The sequence below is a fragment of the Orbicella faveolata genome, unplaced genomic scaffold, assembly GCF_042242905.1.
Source record: "Orbicella faveolata isolate gen_17 unplaced genomic scaffold, um_ofav_v1 contig_2, whole genome shotgun sequence".
Taxonomy (NCBI): Eukaryota; Metazoa; Cnidaria; class Anthozoa; order Scleractinia; family Merulinidae; genus Orbicella; species Orbicella faveolata.
In genome coordinates, this window is record NW_028301547.1 from 21,012,058 (window position 1) to 21,029,415 (window position 17,358).

The window sequence follows — 17,358 nt, forward strand, 5'->3', positions numbered from 1 at the left end:
CTTCAAATAAGTAAAGTTTGTCAATTCAAAGGTGTGTTTATTTATTGCGGACAATGATACCGCACACTTTCTTCCTACAACGGACAGTTCTCAGTAAAACGGTTCCAAAGCCACACGTTGCGCAACTGAATAAATAGCGTATTCTATACTCAGTGGCAAGCAAAGGTTGTTTAGACCACCAACCGTAGAATCAAATGTGTTTTGATTTGTTTTAAGAATGAAAATTGAAAAAGGTTCTTCCAAAAGTGCCGATTCTTGAAAATTACAAATAAGTGTCTGCTAAAATATATCGTGCACTTTTCTGCCATTACAATGCAACTCATGGTCTTGATAAGTCCTTTACAGATGCCCCCTTCAAATAAGGACAGTTTTCAGTGGCGGGAAAAAATATATTGATGATTTGATGGTTGAATAAAACGGTTCCAAAGCCACACGTTGCGCAACTGAATAAATACCGTACTCTATGCTCAGTGGCAAACAAAGGTTATTTAGACCACCAACCGGAGAATCAAACGTGTTTTGAGTTGTTTTAAGAATTAAAATTGAAAAAGGTTCTTCCAGAAGTGCCGATTCTCAAATTACAAATAAGTGTCTGCTAAAATATATCGTGCACTTTTCTGCCATTTCAACGCAACTCATGGTCTTGATAAGTCCTTTACAGATGCCCCCTTCAAATAAGGACAATTCCCAGTGACGGGAAAAAATATATTGATGGTTTAATGGTTGATTAAAACGGTTCCAAAGCGACACGTTACGCAACTGAATTAATACCCTACTCTATGCTCAGTGGTAAACAAAGGCTGCTTGGACCACCAACCGGAGAATTAAACGTGTTTTGAATTCCGAATGGTTTTCAGTTGAAATTGAAGAAGTTTCTTAAGTGATTTTTGGAAGTAGCAAAAAAGTGTCGCCTGCGCAACCTTCTACCATTACAACGCAACTCGACGTGGTAACAACTTCTTTACAGATGCCCACTCCAAATACTGAAGTAAAGTTGTCAATTCAGAAGGTGAGTTGAATTTGTTCTCATTTTTTTTTTCATCATCTTTAGACATCTTAATCACAGGACACAACAAAAAGTCTAATCTGCCCTACTGGTGCTTTTTTGCGTTCACAACGCGCAATGACTCTCAAATGGAAGGCATTTATTATGGACATCTATACCGTTAACTTTACTTTTCGCCAAAAACTGTCAGTTTTCAGTGTCGGGAGAATTATACCCCAAAAAAGAAAAGATACCCAAAACAGGTGAAACTTTTTATTTATTTACCCCGTTCAATAACGACGGACCGGAATAAAATTTTGGGCAAAAGCTTTTGAAAGCTCTAGACTCATATTCGAATGGATTTCATTTTACCTTCAATATTTTACCTAGTTGCAGAGAACAACGCGGTTATATGGAGGAATTACATTTTATTCAAAAGCCGGTTTTCTTCAATCGTATCCATAATTCTAGTCAGGATTAGCAATAGTAATTTTTCCTGCATGTATTTAAGTGAGATATACTTTTTTGCCTGGGAATTTCCGTGTAAGGTACAGCCGATCCCGAATCACCAACTTCGATTATTCTAAGAAAAAATGCTATCTTTACTGACAGGTGAAAGTTAGAGCTTGATGGTTTTTAAGTTACCATGGTTACACAGGTGAAACCGTTCAACAACAATTTTGTCGAAAACTGGGAGGAAAAATCAGAGCCAGGCATGTCTCCTAAACCAACTAAATGGAAAGAGTTTGCCTCCAACACTACCCTTCACGGACTTAGATACGCCGCCGATAAGAGTCATTCCATTTTAAGACGAGGTATTTGGTTCATATTTCTTGGGGCGGCTGCTACGACCTATGTGTATCTTGTGTCCCTAAGCTTAAATAAGTTCTTCTCAAGGCCAATAAAAACAGTAATCTCACAAGAAACTCCCTCGGAAGGCTTAAAGTTCCCTGCGGTGACAATCTGTAACTTAAACAGGTTCATGAGATCTAAGATAGATACGGCGGACGAGGACGAAAACTTTGTAAAAATGGGATTGAACATCAGTGGATGCAGTGAAATACGTAAAGTTCGTGGAAATCTCACTTGCGGCCAAGCGTTCTTATGTGTTTATACGCCATATGGAACAGCCCTTGTTAAAGGCTGTAATAGAACAATGCGGCAAAACGTAATAAATGTTTTAAGCCGTTCTTCACATCGTCTGTTTAACAAAGAAGAATTTCATACAAAATATGGCCATGACATAACGAGCCTGACCTCTTCTTTTCTTTATTGTCGTTTCGCGCAAAACGCACGGTGCTCTAAAGGAGACTTCGTTCCAAAACTTACAGAATATGGCATTTGTTTCACCTTTAATTCTGGTAAGGATAGTGTCCTTCGACGTGCAGTACATGAAGGCTCTGACAATGGGCTCAGCATTTTTCTGGATGTTCAAACGCATGAGAGTACTTTCAGCCAGTTTTCGAGTGGATTGAAAGTGATTGTGCACGATCAGAACACCTTTGTCAACCGACATAATGGGTTCAACATCGTTCCTGGCACTCACGCTTCGGTTGGAGTCAAATTAACGAAGGTAAGTTGTTGCCAGCGTAATTGTCTTCAAGGCAATAAACCACCCATTGCTGCCGAATTTTATTTTTAATATTGTGTTTTAAACATTTCAATCACATATACGTGCGCGTCATGATATTTTGAGATCTATACAGGACAGTCTGTTACTCCACTTCCTATTATTTATAGCCCTATTTATCACTACCTCTTTGCTTCTTTTATTCCTTTTCACGTGACGCGGACCTTGTGTACGAGAGCGCCGCGTTCTTGAGCAAGACACTTTACTACTCTAGAAATGCTTCTCTCCACCCAGGTGTATAAACCTAACGCTGGACTACCATCCCATCCAGGGGGGAGTAGAAATTTTCCTGGTCGCTTCATGCTACGGAAACTGGGAAAAGGCACCGGCCTGATGGGCCACTTGGCTCGTATACAGACTTTGCTTTGCTTGACGGAAAATAATTACATCATATCATTGCTGTTTAATCTTCTCTAGCATACTAGACTTCCAGCACCCTTCAGAACAAACTGCCGACAGGACAAGCTGCCGGGAATTGGTTCCTACAACAAAGACGGCTGCATTCATCAATGCACCGCAAATTTGACCCTAAGACAATGTGGCTGCCGTGGTATCGGATTGCAAGGTTATATGACACCATAAGTTCTGATTATGCAATAGAACACCGTTTCCGTGTTTATCCCATCTTAACACGAGGGGGGAGGGGAGGGGCTCGGAGAATTCTAGACTGTAATGGCAAGGGTTTGAATGTCTTTCGAGAATTCTCTCAACTGCCAGCCCCCTCAGGTGTTTGGATGAGGCTATGTAAACACGGAAAAAGTATCCTGTTGCTTTTACAAAATATTTCTCAACAATATACGCGAATCTGAAACGTCACAACCGTGTTTACATACTCTCATCTTAACACACCTATCGACCAATGAGAGCGCATGTAGTATCTCGGTTATTTTATAACAATGAATACAAGCAGGTCTAAACAAGATGATGTTTTGGTGCCATAAATGTAAACACATCTGGCATTAAAAAGGCGATGACCGATTGTGATTCTCTCTCTTCAGCCCCGGCCAGTTGTATTATTAGGGACTAAAAGTGTGATTTTCCCACCGACGAGAAAATTCATTGTTGTAGTCAGCTTCGTTTTACCCTAATCTAATGCAAAGATTGTTTTAACAATCCAATTAAATCGCCTGCAGCCACAACTCGGCAAAAAATTTGGCCACTTGACAGTCTTCTGTAACTTAAAGGCATTAATTTTGCATTTCTTAACATTTATGCTTAAGATTGGTAATGGGAAACGGGGATTTAGAGGTCAAGTTTTATCACAATATTTTAAAAATCGAACCTTGTACTATTTTATTATTATTCTTTTAGACGCAGAGGGGACACCTGTGTGTTCTATGCAAGACAAAGAATGTGTTGAGAATTCCCAAAGTACGTAAGATAAAATTATTAGTGACACTGGCCACGCAACGTCACAACCACAGTCGGGCAAGTTAAAAATTAATTGATAATCACATCCTATCTCTTCTCATTTAAACTCGTCAGCCTTTTTTGGGCTCTGATTTACGGGCAAAATGAGCTGACATCAGGTTCCAACGGACTTTTTTTTTAGTAAAAATAGATGTTACGAAGGAAAGAAAGGTTAGAATGTAGTCCGAGAACATGTACATGTATGTTACGTGTTTACATTTTTAATCAGCGTGGACGTTAGCACGACGTCAAAGAATATTGCCTGGATACGCTAAAAAAATAATAAAAAATTAAAGGAGCTCAGTCAGGGTATGCAGGCCATGAACACAATAACCTTTGAGCTGAAGAAAACCTGTAAATAGTAGTTTACTAAGGAAAAAAAATCACTAAAGAGATAGTGAAAAACCATAAAGGAACAAGGATGGTCAAGGATGGTCAAGGACGGAGAAGATTAACACGGATTACAAACAACGAACTTGAAAAATTTTAGCTAATCTTTCAAGGTGCGCAAGCCGCGACGTAGCACCTTTGCAGAAGTAGACTTTTTCAAACCAAATAAACCTCTCCTGTAATTCATTAGGTATAATTATTTGGTTTCAAATGTACTTTAATTGAGACAACTGATTTATTTTTAACTTTTTAGGTCAAGTCAACTTAACAGAATGTGCCTGCAACAATGCGTGCTCAGAACTGGTGTATGAGTCACGTGTTTCTTATTCCAAATTTCCGGATGACTCATTAATTGAGATTGTGCATAATCTCCTTAACTTTAACCATAGTCCAGATTACATGAGGTAAGTTATTTCCAGAAAAAAAAAACCGTTAAGGGCTCTCTTAATGTTAATAGAAACAATATCGTAAATATCATTTTCCTTTAGCCATCGTTGCTGAACAAGAAATAACACACAAGCTTGGGTGATGATCAAGACAATTCAATAAAACGCATTGTTGCATTTAACTCGACGTTTCATATGTTTCGACATACACCTTTAGAAGTGACCGTTTAGAATAGAAATAGGAAGTAAATTTTAAACATAAGTTAAGATAGATAAGATAGATAAGATAAGATAAGATGAGATGAGATGAGATGAGATTAGAAGAGAAGAGATGAGTTGAGATGAGATGAGAGAAGATAAGATAAGATAGATAACATAGATGAGATGAGATGAGAAGAGATGAGAAGATTAACGAAAAGATAAGATAAGATAGATAAAATGAGATGAGATGAGAAAAGAAAAGTAAAAAAGAAAAGAAAAGAAAAGATAAGATGAGATGAGATGAGATAGATGAGATGAGATGACAAGAGAAGAGAAGTGATAAGATAAAATAAGATAAAATGAGATAAGATAAGATAAGATAAAGTAAGGTAAGATAAGATAAGATAAGACAAGACAAGACAAGACAAGACAAGACAAGACAAGACAAGACAAGACAAGACGAGACAAGACGAGATGAGATGAGATGAGATGAGATGAGATGAGATGAGATAAGATAAAGCCTTTATTTATCGAGGGTTATAATAGTGGACATTCACTGACAAACGTGTGGCCTTCACTTAGATAAACAAGGATGCAAACACATTAGCCGAATCCGTTTTTCGTTGATGACTTGTTCGTTCTTTCGCTCGTTCAAGTTCATTCGTTCAAGCTGAAACAGCGGCGAAGTCCGACCACGAACAAAAAAGATAAAAATAGAGAGGAAGCAAGTGGAGAGGTTTCTCCTTCATGCAGCTTGTTTTCTTTTTTTTCGCGCGTCACTACGCCCGCGTGCTTTGTTAAAATGACTTGTTGGTTAAGTGACTAACTGTTTCTTATTTATATATTTTGTTACGCCCTCACAGAACGAACTACGTCTTTCTCCAATTGGGGTTTCAACACTTAGCCTATGAAAAGCGTGAAGATGTTCCTAGTTATGGTTTGGAGAGCCTCTTAGGTAAGTCAAAAAGAGACATAAATAACGGAAAGCAACGACGACAACACGATTTAGGTCCGTCCACACTAATGCGTTTCCAGATCGACACGTTATCGATGGTAGCTGATGGTGTTTTTTCAAACCGAAAACGCTAAAACGGTCGAAAACGTTGATACGCTTTGAGGATTAAAACACCATAAAACGATGAACGTTTTCCGTAGTGTTAGTGAGGACGGTAGGCGAATTCGCATCAAGAAGTATAGTATTAAGTGTAAATTCTGGGAGAAACTTATACTCGGAAAAAAATCCTAGTCCCAGGTGAGATTTGAACCCACGACACTCCGTGATCTAGTCGGATGCTCTAACCACTGAGCTACTGGAGACTCCATGGTGAGCAAGGCTGAAATGTGGGTCTTTGACTGGAACCGCATCGCGCGGCTACACAGCCACGTACTGACCCATATGAACTCACTAACAGCATCGCGCTGTCACATTAAGGCATCTAGCACGTATAAACCCACTAACAGTATCACGCTGTCACAAAAAGGCATATCGAGATGCGTCCAACCAGCCTCATAAGTGAGTATATGTATACTTACGGACACACAACAACAACAGAATTTACACTCAATATCATGCTGTTGTTATTTCCTCGTTAGAAGTATAGTAGGGGAACTAAATGACAAGTGAAAGGCAAGTATGCTGGGGGTAAAATAACTACGTAGCAATCATGATTTAAGAAATTCATTCAACAGGTGAGTTCGGTGGCAACATGGGCTTGTTCCTTGGGTGCAGTATACTAACGCTCTGCGAGTTCATGGACTTTCTGTTGGAAGCTGTGATTTCCCGGATGAGGAAAAACTCCGTGGAAGTAAACGCGAACCCGGGCAGCAACTCTTAAACAACAACAACAACAACAACAAAAATCAGGAGGAAGAGAAAACAAACCGCGGTTACGAACATAACAAATAGGTCCTCGCATGGCATATTAAACTTGACGTTTTGTATCCTACAAAATATATCTTCAGAAGTGAAGGTTACAAAATACGACAAGATGTAAAAAGACTAAAACAAAGCGAGGTATTGGTAACTAGCTAGACAACAACGAACAAAAGAAACTACATCCGGTGTGAATTAATAAAGAAAGAGTTTTTCACTACCGACGTTTTCATTTAGGGCGGGTTTTAAGTTCCGTATTAAGGATGTTTCCTTGATTTTACACCGTAAATCACATTGCCCACTTGCTAGGATTTCGAAATGGTTCCGGAAATGTTGTGTCCGGTAGAAGTTGAATGATCAGCAACAGCGGAGGCGTGACCAACGTGAGTGAGAGCTTTGAAGAGCTCCGTCTCCGTCTCCGTGAAACATTAATCTTGTCACATTTTGTAACCGTCACTTCTGAAGATGAATGTCGTAGCATACGAAACGTCAAGTTTAATATACCATGCGAAACCTATTTGTTATGTTTGTAACCGCCGTTTGTTTTCTCTTTCTCTTCAGTGAAATTGAAATGGCCGAAAAACAAGAATTTTTTAAAAAACATCATTTGAACATCTTAAACATTTCAAACCAAATGGACACACTCTGCAAGAAGCAGAATTCCGTGGCATCATGTTCTGCTACAGTTACAAACAAAGAAAACGTCAGATAATGAGACTTGGTTGTAAACTGGATACTAGTCAGCCATGCGGACTAAATTTCGATTACAAAGACGATTACAGACATCTTTAGGTCGCCGCGCGTTCAACGTAAATCAACTAGAATTTTCCACAGAAGAAGGGCTAAGCTCGAAGCGTTTGGAACTATTTAAACATTATGACACTTAGTACCCGGATGCGAGAAGTTTATTTTATATTTCCTTTTTTGTTTATACGTACAACCGCCACGCAGCACATAGCCCCTCGCAGGCGTTCAGTTAACGCCTGGAAGAGGCTATGCAGTACACGGTAGTTTTTCTGTTAATCGATTACTGTTAAACATTAATCAGTCGTGATGTCAACAAAAAACTCAGTATTGGCGATTGTTTGCATCATCCTACTTAAAAGTTCCAGAGAGGAGAATATCCCAATGCTCAAGAAAGTTTCCCTTTGATAATTTAGTGGGTTCTTTAGAACGTGAGCTCGGCGTTTCGGGCTTAGCTCTTCTTCAAATACTGAAGACAGACTAACATGGGAGAAGTGAAGGCAGCATGGCCGAGTGGTTTAGGGCGCTGGTGTTGTAATTCGGAGGTCCCAGGTTCAAGTCCTCCACCCTACGACTAGCGGGACTTGTTTCTCGGTAGTCCCGAGCTCAAATCCTCGATCACGCTTTGTAAATAGCCAACTGGTCTGCCTCCTGCCAGTTGACATTTTTAACTATGCTACGTTTATTTGAAATATTTGTTTCCTTTGGCATGCCTGTAAACTAGCTACGCTCAGTTAGTGCTTGAGCACTAAGATTTACATTTTTACAAGCCCCAAAACGTCTAGTTTACCCTAACTATGCGACATTTTCAATAGCTTTTTCAGCCTTATATTTAGGCCGCGTTCACACTTATCCGGATATTTTTAAATCCGCGATTTTTTCTTTCCGGATTTGAAAATCTCCCCGTCCACACGTGGCGTATTCAAATCTAGTTCGTCTGTCCACAAGCATCCGATAGTATCCGGATTCACTCTAGTACCCAGGGCTCCTCTGCAATAAAATGTCTTCAGAACATGCGCCATAAAAACTAGGCCTGCACATTGTGCCGCCATGTTGGTTTCTTGTTCGGTAAGAGACTGGACACAATTTTGCTGTGTCATCGGATTCGAAAATATCCGGATTCACCCGTCCACACGTTATCGGATTCGTTGCGGATTTATTTTTTTCCACTCTGGCGAGCGGATTCAAAAATATCCGGATACGTGTGGATTGAGCCTTAGTTTATCGCCATTGAGTCAGATGTTATATAACTATTAAACTCATTTCTACTGATTTTTAGCATGGAGAGAGCGCGCTTAGTAATATTAGAGACTAAGTAATGTCAGAGGGGACCTTACCCAGATACGACGGCGGGGACCACGCCTATTAGACAACAAATTTATATAGTACTTCAGAATTTCGAAGTTAGGGAGTTTAAGAAAACCAAGACGGCAACGGCAACGGCAACGCAACTGAACAAAAGATTTAATGAGCAAAACAATAGCTGTGCACGTGCGTTACAATTCTTGGTACATTTTTTTGCCGTCCTCTGCAAAACAACGACGTGAAATGGCCAAATTCTGCGTTCTCCGGAGAACGTGAACCAGAACGACTAATTTTTTAAATTTCTATTTCAAAGTTATCGCTGTATTCCAGATTTAGTTTCGTGATAGTTTTGACAGTAATAAACAAAGTGAATGAGTATTGCGAGATTCGTAGGTAAAATATGAATTCATTTTTAAATTGACATTGTCCTCGGCCTGGCCGTTGTGGTTTCTTAAACTCTCTATTATCTAGATCCACTCCGTATAAAACCTTGCTGAATACAAAACAAATGCGTTCAGTTTCAATAATTATTAACAATACAAAAAAAAAAAAAAAAAAATAGCCTTAATGGTTCGCATCCTACAAAAAAAACTGAAATTGATCATTTCACGTTGTTGATTTGCAAAAGATGGCTACGAAGTCCTACGATGCACAATGTTCTGCTCATTAAGCCTTTTGTTTTGGCGACGATCCAGTTGCCTCTGGCGTCGTGTTTCGCGTAAGGTCCCCAGTATAATTGGATGACAGCTTTTGGAATTATAACTGGAGATTTATTCACCCCACCCGGGGAATAAATGATTTTATGCTGCTTATTAGTGCCAGTCTCCCAGCAATTGGCTGGGGGGTCATCCGGGTCTTGGAGAATCCAACGTTTAGCAGACGTGGCCAGGTTACTGCCCTCTTTTCCAAAACTCTAGCTCCCCACTCAGTTCGCAGTTTCCCATCTACCCACCCACCCACCCTTTCGATAGACAAGGGGGGATTTCAAATATTTGGTGATTGCGCCGGGCACTCCCTCACCTTTGCTGGGAATGATTTTGGTTGCTTAATGTTTTTCGGAGTAAAAAGTTAATTGTTATAAAAATAAACGGCCACCTCAGTGACAAAAAATGGCATACTATGCTTTGTTATTTCTTCCCAGCAAACATCGCGTAGCCACTGCACTGTGTAGTGAATGAATCTCAAGTTTGAGCAATAACATAGAGCATAAACGCACTAAGCACTCTTAAAAAATCCGACAAGATAGTTTGTCTCCGTTGGCTCATCTTTAATGTTTTTACCAAAAACCCCCGAAGAGCATGCTGAGTTTCTTGGGGCGTTTTTCTCAAATTCAGGCTCTGTCTTCAATCGTCTTTTAGCCAGGCTAGCGTGAGTGCAATATAGTGTTTAATAAATAATTAATAAAAACAAAACCGAGTAAATTTACCCTTTAAGTAGGTGATTAATTCAACACAGCCAAAACAATTCTAAAAATAATAACAGCTAGATTAAACAAATTAGATTTGGAAAGAAGAAGAAGTTTGCCACTGGAACGGCGGCTAATTACTATAGAAAATCGTATGAATGCCAATGCAGGTAAGGATTTCCACGACTCGTGATATTTGAAAATTCTCTCAAAATTGTACGATCATAAAGGCGAGTGCAATTTGAAAGAATTTTCAAATATGACGAGTAGTGTAAATGTTTAATTACGCGAGCTTTCATATGATTACGTAATCGAATGAATGAGAGTGCAACTAGGATTACGGGTGATGTTACACTACGAGTGACATTTGTAAATTTTCTCAAAATTACACCAGCCTTTATTCAAGTGTTTTTTGTTTTCAAATTGCAAATATTGCGAGTAGTGTAAATCCTAAATTGCTCGAGCTTTCATGCTACTACTTATTTATTACATGAAAATTACGAACGCTGCGCGTTAATACTGCAGAGCAAATTACAAAAGAACGTTAAATCCGCCGGCCGTCAGCCAATCACAACGAAGTTATTTCCTCAGTAATATAATAAAAAGTTATATTTGTTGACAAGGATATGAATCTGGGTAAATGGAACCAGAAAACCACTTAGAGGTTGGTTGTCAACTTGAAATTAAAGTAGAAAATTTTATTTATATTTGGACGCCGTAATGTTTTATTTTGTTTGTGAGGAGGTTCTTAATAACGGCATTGCAAGGCCATTTTTGTTATGATAGTCGTTTTTCATAGGGAAATTAACAAACAAAGGCCGCCTATAGGTTGTCGGTTTGGAGCACTTGCTGGAACACTTGCTGGCTTTAGTTCTTGCGCCCAGCTGCTCTCTACGGAACCGTTCCATCTTTATGCTCGGTAACAAAAGAATAGCAACGTGTGGTGTTCTAAATAAATTATCGCGTGCTTGGAGCGCAGGGCACATAACTCCCTTTTGCCGACGCCAAGTGGAAATATACGTTGTGTGTATCATCATTTCCAGTGAATTTGCAGAAATACCTTACTTCACTTTCGATATAAAGCCAAAGGTTATCTTCTGTGATTTGACTTGCAAGTTGTGTAGGGCCATCAAAGACTGTCTAATTGTAAGGTAGGTACACATAAAGTTAAAAATAACAAAAATAATAATAAAAAAACACCTAATGTACATCGGCCAGTTTAGAATTGTGTTGTAAGACAACACTTAGCTTGCAAATGTATATTGAAAAGAAAAAGTCGAGGAAACGATGAATAGAACAATTATTGAAATAGCGATGTGATAACAGTACAGTTAGCAGAACCCTGAAATCATTTTCATTACAAGATACAATCCCACCCAAAAATCAGTGCCACAGGACCTTTGAGTCATACGTACCAAACTGGCATTGTGCAGATTCGTTTTCACACACATATGAAATTTTTCCCTCAGCAAAGTCCCATCTAGTGTACTTCAATTTAGCGTGATTCACGGGAGACGTAAAATCAAGAGTCTAACTTAGGAAACGTAATAATGGTAGTTTGAAGAGGAATACTCGACAAATGAAAAAGAGTAATGATCTATACATTATATGAAGTGATGTGAACTTATGGCATATGGTGAGAAAAGAAACTGAGAATGCGGGATACTGCAATTGACCAAATTGAAAACCGAGGCTTGCCTTTGCTGTTTTGGATCGAATTATCTCGAATTCCCTGAAAAAATATTATTGATTGAGGCATAAAATAATTCTAAGGAATTTCCTCCTTTTAGGTATCAATTTTTATTTCCATACATCAAGGGAACCATCTTCTACTTTAGTTTTAACCAAAACGTTGTTGATTTGCAAAAGATGGCTACGAAATCTACAGACTAAAGGTGCATAATGACCCGCTCATTAAGCCTTTGTTTTGGCGACGTTCCCGTTGACTTTGTCACTGTGTTTCGCGTAAGGTCCCAAATATAATTGGATCACAACTTTTGGAATTATAAACACAACAAACATACTCTTACAAAATCTGACAAGATAGTCTGTCTCCGTACGCGTTGGCTGATCTTTAGTGCTTTCACTAAAAACCCTGAAGAACATGCTAGGTTTCTTGTGGCCTTTTCCTCAGAACCAGGCTCAGTCTTCAATCGCCTTTTAGCCAGGCTAGCGTGAGTGTAATATAATGTTTAATAAATAATTAATAAAAACAAAAGCGAATAAATTTATGCTTTAAGTAGGTGAGTAATTCAACACTTAGCCACAACAATTTTTGAGCAGAATAACAGCTAGATTAAACAAATTAGATTTAGGAAGAAGAAGAAGTTTGCCACTGGAACGACGGTTAATTACTATAGAAAATCGTATGAATGCCAATGGAAGTAAGGATTTCCACGACTCGTGATATTTGAAAATTCTATCAAAATTGTACGATCATAAAGGCGAGTGCAATTTGAAAGAATTTTCAGACATCACTAGTAGTGCAAATGTGTAATTACCCGAGCTTTCATATGATTACATAATCGTATGAAGTGCAACTAAGATTACGAGTGATATTACACAAGTGACATATGAAAATTTTCTCAAAATTACACCAGCCTTTAGTCGAGTGTTTTTTGTTTCCAAATGCAAATATTACGGGTAGTGTTAATGCTCCCAACCCATGAAATCAAAGAAGAAAACAACAACTTTTGATGGGAGAAAAGGGGTAGGGGATGAAGTACTGGAGTTGCCAGTAGGAATCTTACAGGATGACACGGTTCGGGTGGTTGGCAACGAGAGGACCTAAACAATAAGAACATTATTAAGCAACAACAACCAGGTTGCAGAGAGGTCCTAATCCTCTCTTTGGGGTCCTAATCCCCAGGCCCTGAGAGGTCATAATCCTCTCCCTCCTTTCTAGGGGTCCCTGTAGTCTCCAGTCCCTAATTCCTAGCGCCCCCCCCCCCCCCGCCCCCTTGGGAAGATTGAAAACAACAAACAGCAGAGGTTTGGTTCCTTGGTAACAAGGCTATCTGGGGGACCCTTTCTGCCACGATAGCTGGCCATGTGAGGTCTATGGGGCAGAGGGGCGACCTATATGGAGCACTTCATCCCCTCCCATAGTTTATTTATTCTAACAAATCAAACGATCAGAAAGTTCTAAGCCTGTTAAGCTAACAAATCAGTGGTGATAATCTGCTGTGACCAGAAGCAAAGAACAAAATACGTGAGGCAGCTGATGTCAGCTTCAAATTAATGTTATAACATTTTTAATAAAGCTCAATGAACAAGCATGGTCCATATGTCCAAAACAGCACTTGGCGTGACACTAACAGTAACAATTATAACATTGTCTCAACGAGCAAGTATGCTGCTCAAGTGCATAGCAGTATAATTATGTGTGGCAAAACAGTTGATAAAACTATACTTAATTGTTAACACTATGCTCAAAGAGAGCCAAATGGGTTCGGGTGGGCGGGAATTGTTCACAACACTCTGAGAGGTCAGAGAACTTGAAGAACTACAGATGTGAAGATAAGACCGCATGGTCTTGATTGACATGGAAAAGCATAAATATGACTGGCCCGGGAACAACGCGCCATAATGACGCGAAAGGTGAATTTGACCATTCGACACAATGAGAAAGTGTTTGTTTTACCGGGATATTGCGTCACAGAAATGTATATTATGGTAGTATACATGGGTCATATAACTTCTTTGACCTCCCTTTCATGGTTGTTCCCATTAACTTAAATTTATATTACTTATAAATTGACTTTAATTTGAGACCAATATTGTCAAAATCTATTCTCTTTTCAGACCAAAAGAGCTCAGAATGCCATCCCTTTGGGACTGCACATACCTATATAGTCCGAACATATCTATAGTTAGGGATTACCCTTCTTGGCATGTCTGCATACGAGTGCGTGGCTGATGAGGCCGGAGCTTATCCCGGTTTCAGTAGCATAAAGCGACCAGGAATATCTCCACTCCCCACTAAATGAGATGCTAGTCCATCGCAGGGTTAGCCCAGCATTAAATTCGCCGGTACCCATTTATACACCAGCTGGCTGAAGAGAGACCCTATGAGAGTAAAGTGTCTTGGCCAAGAACACAACACAATCTCCTCGACCAGGGCTCGAACCCGGACCGATCTCTCCGGAGTCGAGCGAACTAATCACGGGGCCACCGCGCCACCCACCCTCCTTGGCATAGCCCTAGTAATTTTATTTAGAAAGGCTACCTGGTTATCGAAAAATTGCTGAGAAGAGCGATGTTAAAAAGAAGCGGCTCGCGATTTCGTTCTTCATGTTCTTACAACGACTGTGGCAACAGCTCAACTGAAAATAGTTTTAATTGTTTCGAACAGATTCTGCACCTGACATGGCGGGCAACTCGATCAAGCTTTTAGCTAAATAAACTGTTTCAAGGATAATGCAAATATCTGATACAGCATATCTGATAAAGCAACGTTAAAATGATCCAGCGTATTTGATCAAAATCATCCCGATAATGCGTTAATTGAATGGCCACAGAGTAATCAATACTGTAAACTGAATCAGCTTAGTAATCTGCACATAATAAATATCAGTTGTTAAAATACGAAATATAATTCTGATTCAAAAGATATATTTGTTATGGCAAAGTGTACATTATCGAAGTTTGACTGTTTGGTTTTTGACATGCTTTTCTTTAAGGAATTGAGCCCTGTGTTAAATATACAGAAACACTCAATTCGTGCCAAACTTTTTACGTGACTCTTTGCGTGCAAATATTTTTATCATATATATCTTAGTACTTTTTAGAATTTCTCATCAATTTTTTTACGATCATTGTTTTCTTTACATTCGTCTCTCTTAGGAATTATTAGTATATATTTAAATTTGGACCCGTTTTATTGACTCAGTTGATCGAAGTTTGACTGTTTGGTTTTTGAAATGCTTTTCATCGAGGAGTTGACCCCTGTGTTAAAAACACAGAAGGACTCAATTCGTGCCAAACTTTTTACGTGACTCTTTGCGTGCAAATATTTTTTTATCATATATATTTTAGCACATTTTAGAAGTTTTCATCAATTTTTTATCATTATTTTCTTTGCATTCGTGTCTCTTAGGAAATCTTAGTTTATATTTAAATTTGTACCCATTTTATTCACTCAGTTGATCGAAGTTTGACTGTTTGGGTTTTGAAATGTTTTTCATCAAGGAATTGAGCCCCGTATTAAAAACACAGCAAGACTCAATTCGTGCCAAACTTTTTACGTGACTCTTTGCGTGCAAATAATTGTTATCATATATATATTTTAGCGCTTTTTAGATTTTTTTCTCAATTTTTCATCATTGTTTTCTTTGTATTCGTGTCTCTTAGAAATTCTTAGTTTATATTTAAATTTGTACCCACTTTATTCACTCAGTTGACTTGATAATGACGTTAAGCGAACGTCGAAACGTTGTCGTTGTTTTTAAACCAAAATGGTTCTAACTTTTTCCGTATTATCGCAATGTTTTATAGTTAAACTAAATTGTACATTAGTTAATGAAAACATGATAGAACTGTCGCACTCGTGTACTCTGTTGGTACACTCATTACTCGAAAATTTTCTACTTTGACATTTTGCTGTAATATGCATTAGCAAAAGCCTCTAGGGACCTGTTCCCACGGTGCTTTAGTCTATTTAGTATTCTGTTATAGCTTGAAGTTCAGTTGTAATCGTGCCGAGTTCAAGTAAAGTGTATTTCGTTTTACTCCGTGTGTGTCCTTCATAATATTAGACATTTACCATAATTAAGCTTTCTTTTTCATAATAAATCGGTGTCTTCTTTGGTGGTTGATTAAAATTGTGTATCATTTTCATTCATTAATTATGCCGCTCATTGTCTGGCGTGGTTAAGTTATGGGAAGAGTTTGTGGCCGAAGGCAATGAGCGGCTGGATGCCAAAGCACTGGATCTGTATCACGACGTCGCCGAAGGGGAAGGGGGGTGGGTAGAAAATCCCCCCAGACTTACCGGTTTGCGTATCTCTTTCGAATGCCCCGAATCTAAGAAGACGGATCTTTAAATAAGGAGATATTGCACGTGGTAATTCATCACTTTATTACGTAATTAACATTCAACAAACAGGGTTACATAACCCAGACATTCTGGAATTCCGCGGCATAAATATGAATGAGAATCATTCCAAAACCCACACGTTGCGCAGCTGAATCAGTGCTATTCTCTAATATAAGCTCAGAGATAAACAAAGGCTGTTTAGACCACCAGCCGGAGAATCAAGCCACTCTCAAACGTGTTTGTGTTCCAAATAGTTTTAAGTATTAAAATTGAAAAAGGTTCTTTTAAAAGTACCGATTCTTGACAGTTACAAATAACTGTCTGCTAAAATATATCGTGCAGTTTTCTGCCATTACAACGCAACTCATGGTCTGATAAGTTCTTTACAGATGCCCCCTTCAAATAAGTAAAGTTTGTCAATTCAAAGGTGTGTTTATTTATTGCGGCCAATTATACTGCACACTTTCTTCCTACAACGGACAGTTTTCAGTGACGGGAAAAATATATTGATGGTTTAATGGTTGATTAAAACGGTTCCAAAGCCACACGTTGCGCAACTGAATAAATACCGTACTCTATGCCCAGTGGCAAACAAAGTTTGTTTAGACCAACAACCGGAGAATCAAACGTGTTTTGAGTTGTTTTAAGAATTAAAATTGAAAAAGGTTCTTCCAAAAGTGCCGATTCTTGAAAATTACAAATAAGTGTCTGCTAAAATATTTCATGCACTTTTCTGCCATTACAACGCAACTCATGTCCTTGATAAGTCCTTTACAGATGTCCCCTTCGAATAAGGACAGTTTTCAGTGTCGGGAAAAAATATATTGATGGTTTAATGGTTGATTAAAACGGTTCCAAAGCGACACGTTGCGCAACTGAATAAATACCGTACTCTATGCTCAATAGCAAACAAAGGCTGTTCAGACCACCAACCGGAGAATTACATGTTTTGAATTCCGAATGGTTTACAGTTGAAATTGAAAAAGTTTCTT

The 17,358-nt window shown here is 38.8% G+C and overlaps 1 protein-coding gene across 2 annotated transcripts; it reads left to right on the forward strand.

The window, feature by feature from the left end:
* The first annotated feature begins 895 nt into the window (after window positions 1-895).
* Window positions 896-7,054, forward strand: LOC149112370 (acid-sensing ion channel 4-B-like). 2 transcript variants are annotated; one of them, XM_089290379.1, is made up of 7 exons: window positions 896-1,009; window positions 1,598-2,558; window positions 3,033-3,180; window positions 3,927-3,986; window positions 4,669-4,819; window positions 5,866-5,957; window positions 6,692-7,054. In XM_089290379.1, the coding sequence occupies exons 2-7, from the start codon at window positions 1,632-1,634 to the stop codon at window positions 6,835-6,837; spliced, it is 1,524 nt and encodes a 507-aa protein (XP_089146505.1). In that variant the 5' UTR covers window positions 896-1,009; window positions 1,598-1,631; the 3' UTR covers window positions 6,838-7,054. The 2 variants fall into 2 exon arrangements, with proteins under 2 accessions (XP_089146505.1, XP_089146506.1); XM_089290380.1 differs by lacking the exon at window positions 896-1,009 and having other exon boundaries at window positions 1,543-2,558.
* Window positions 7,055-17,358: the final 10,304 nt, after the last annotated feature.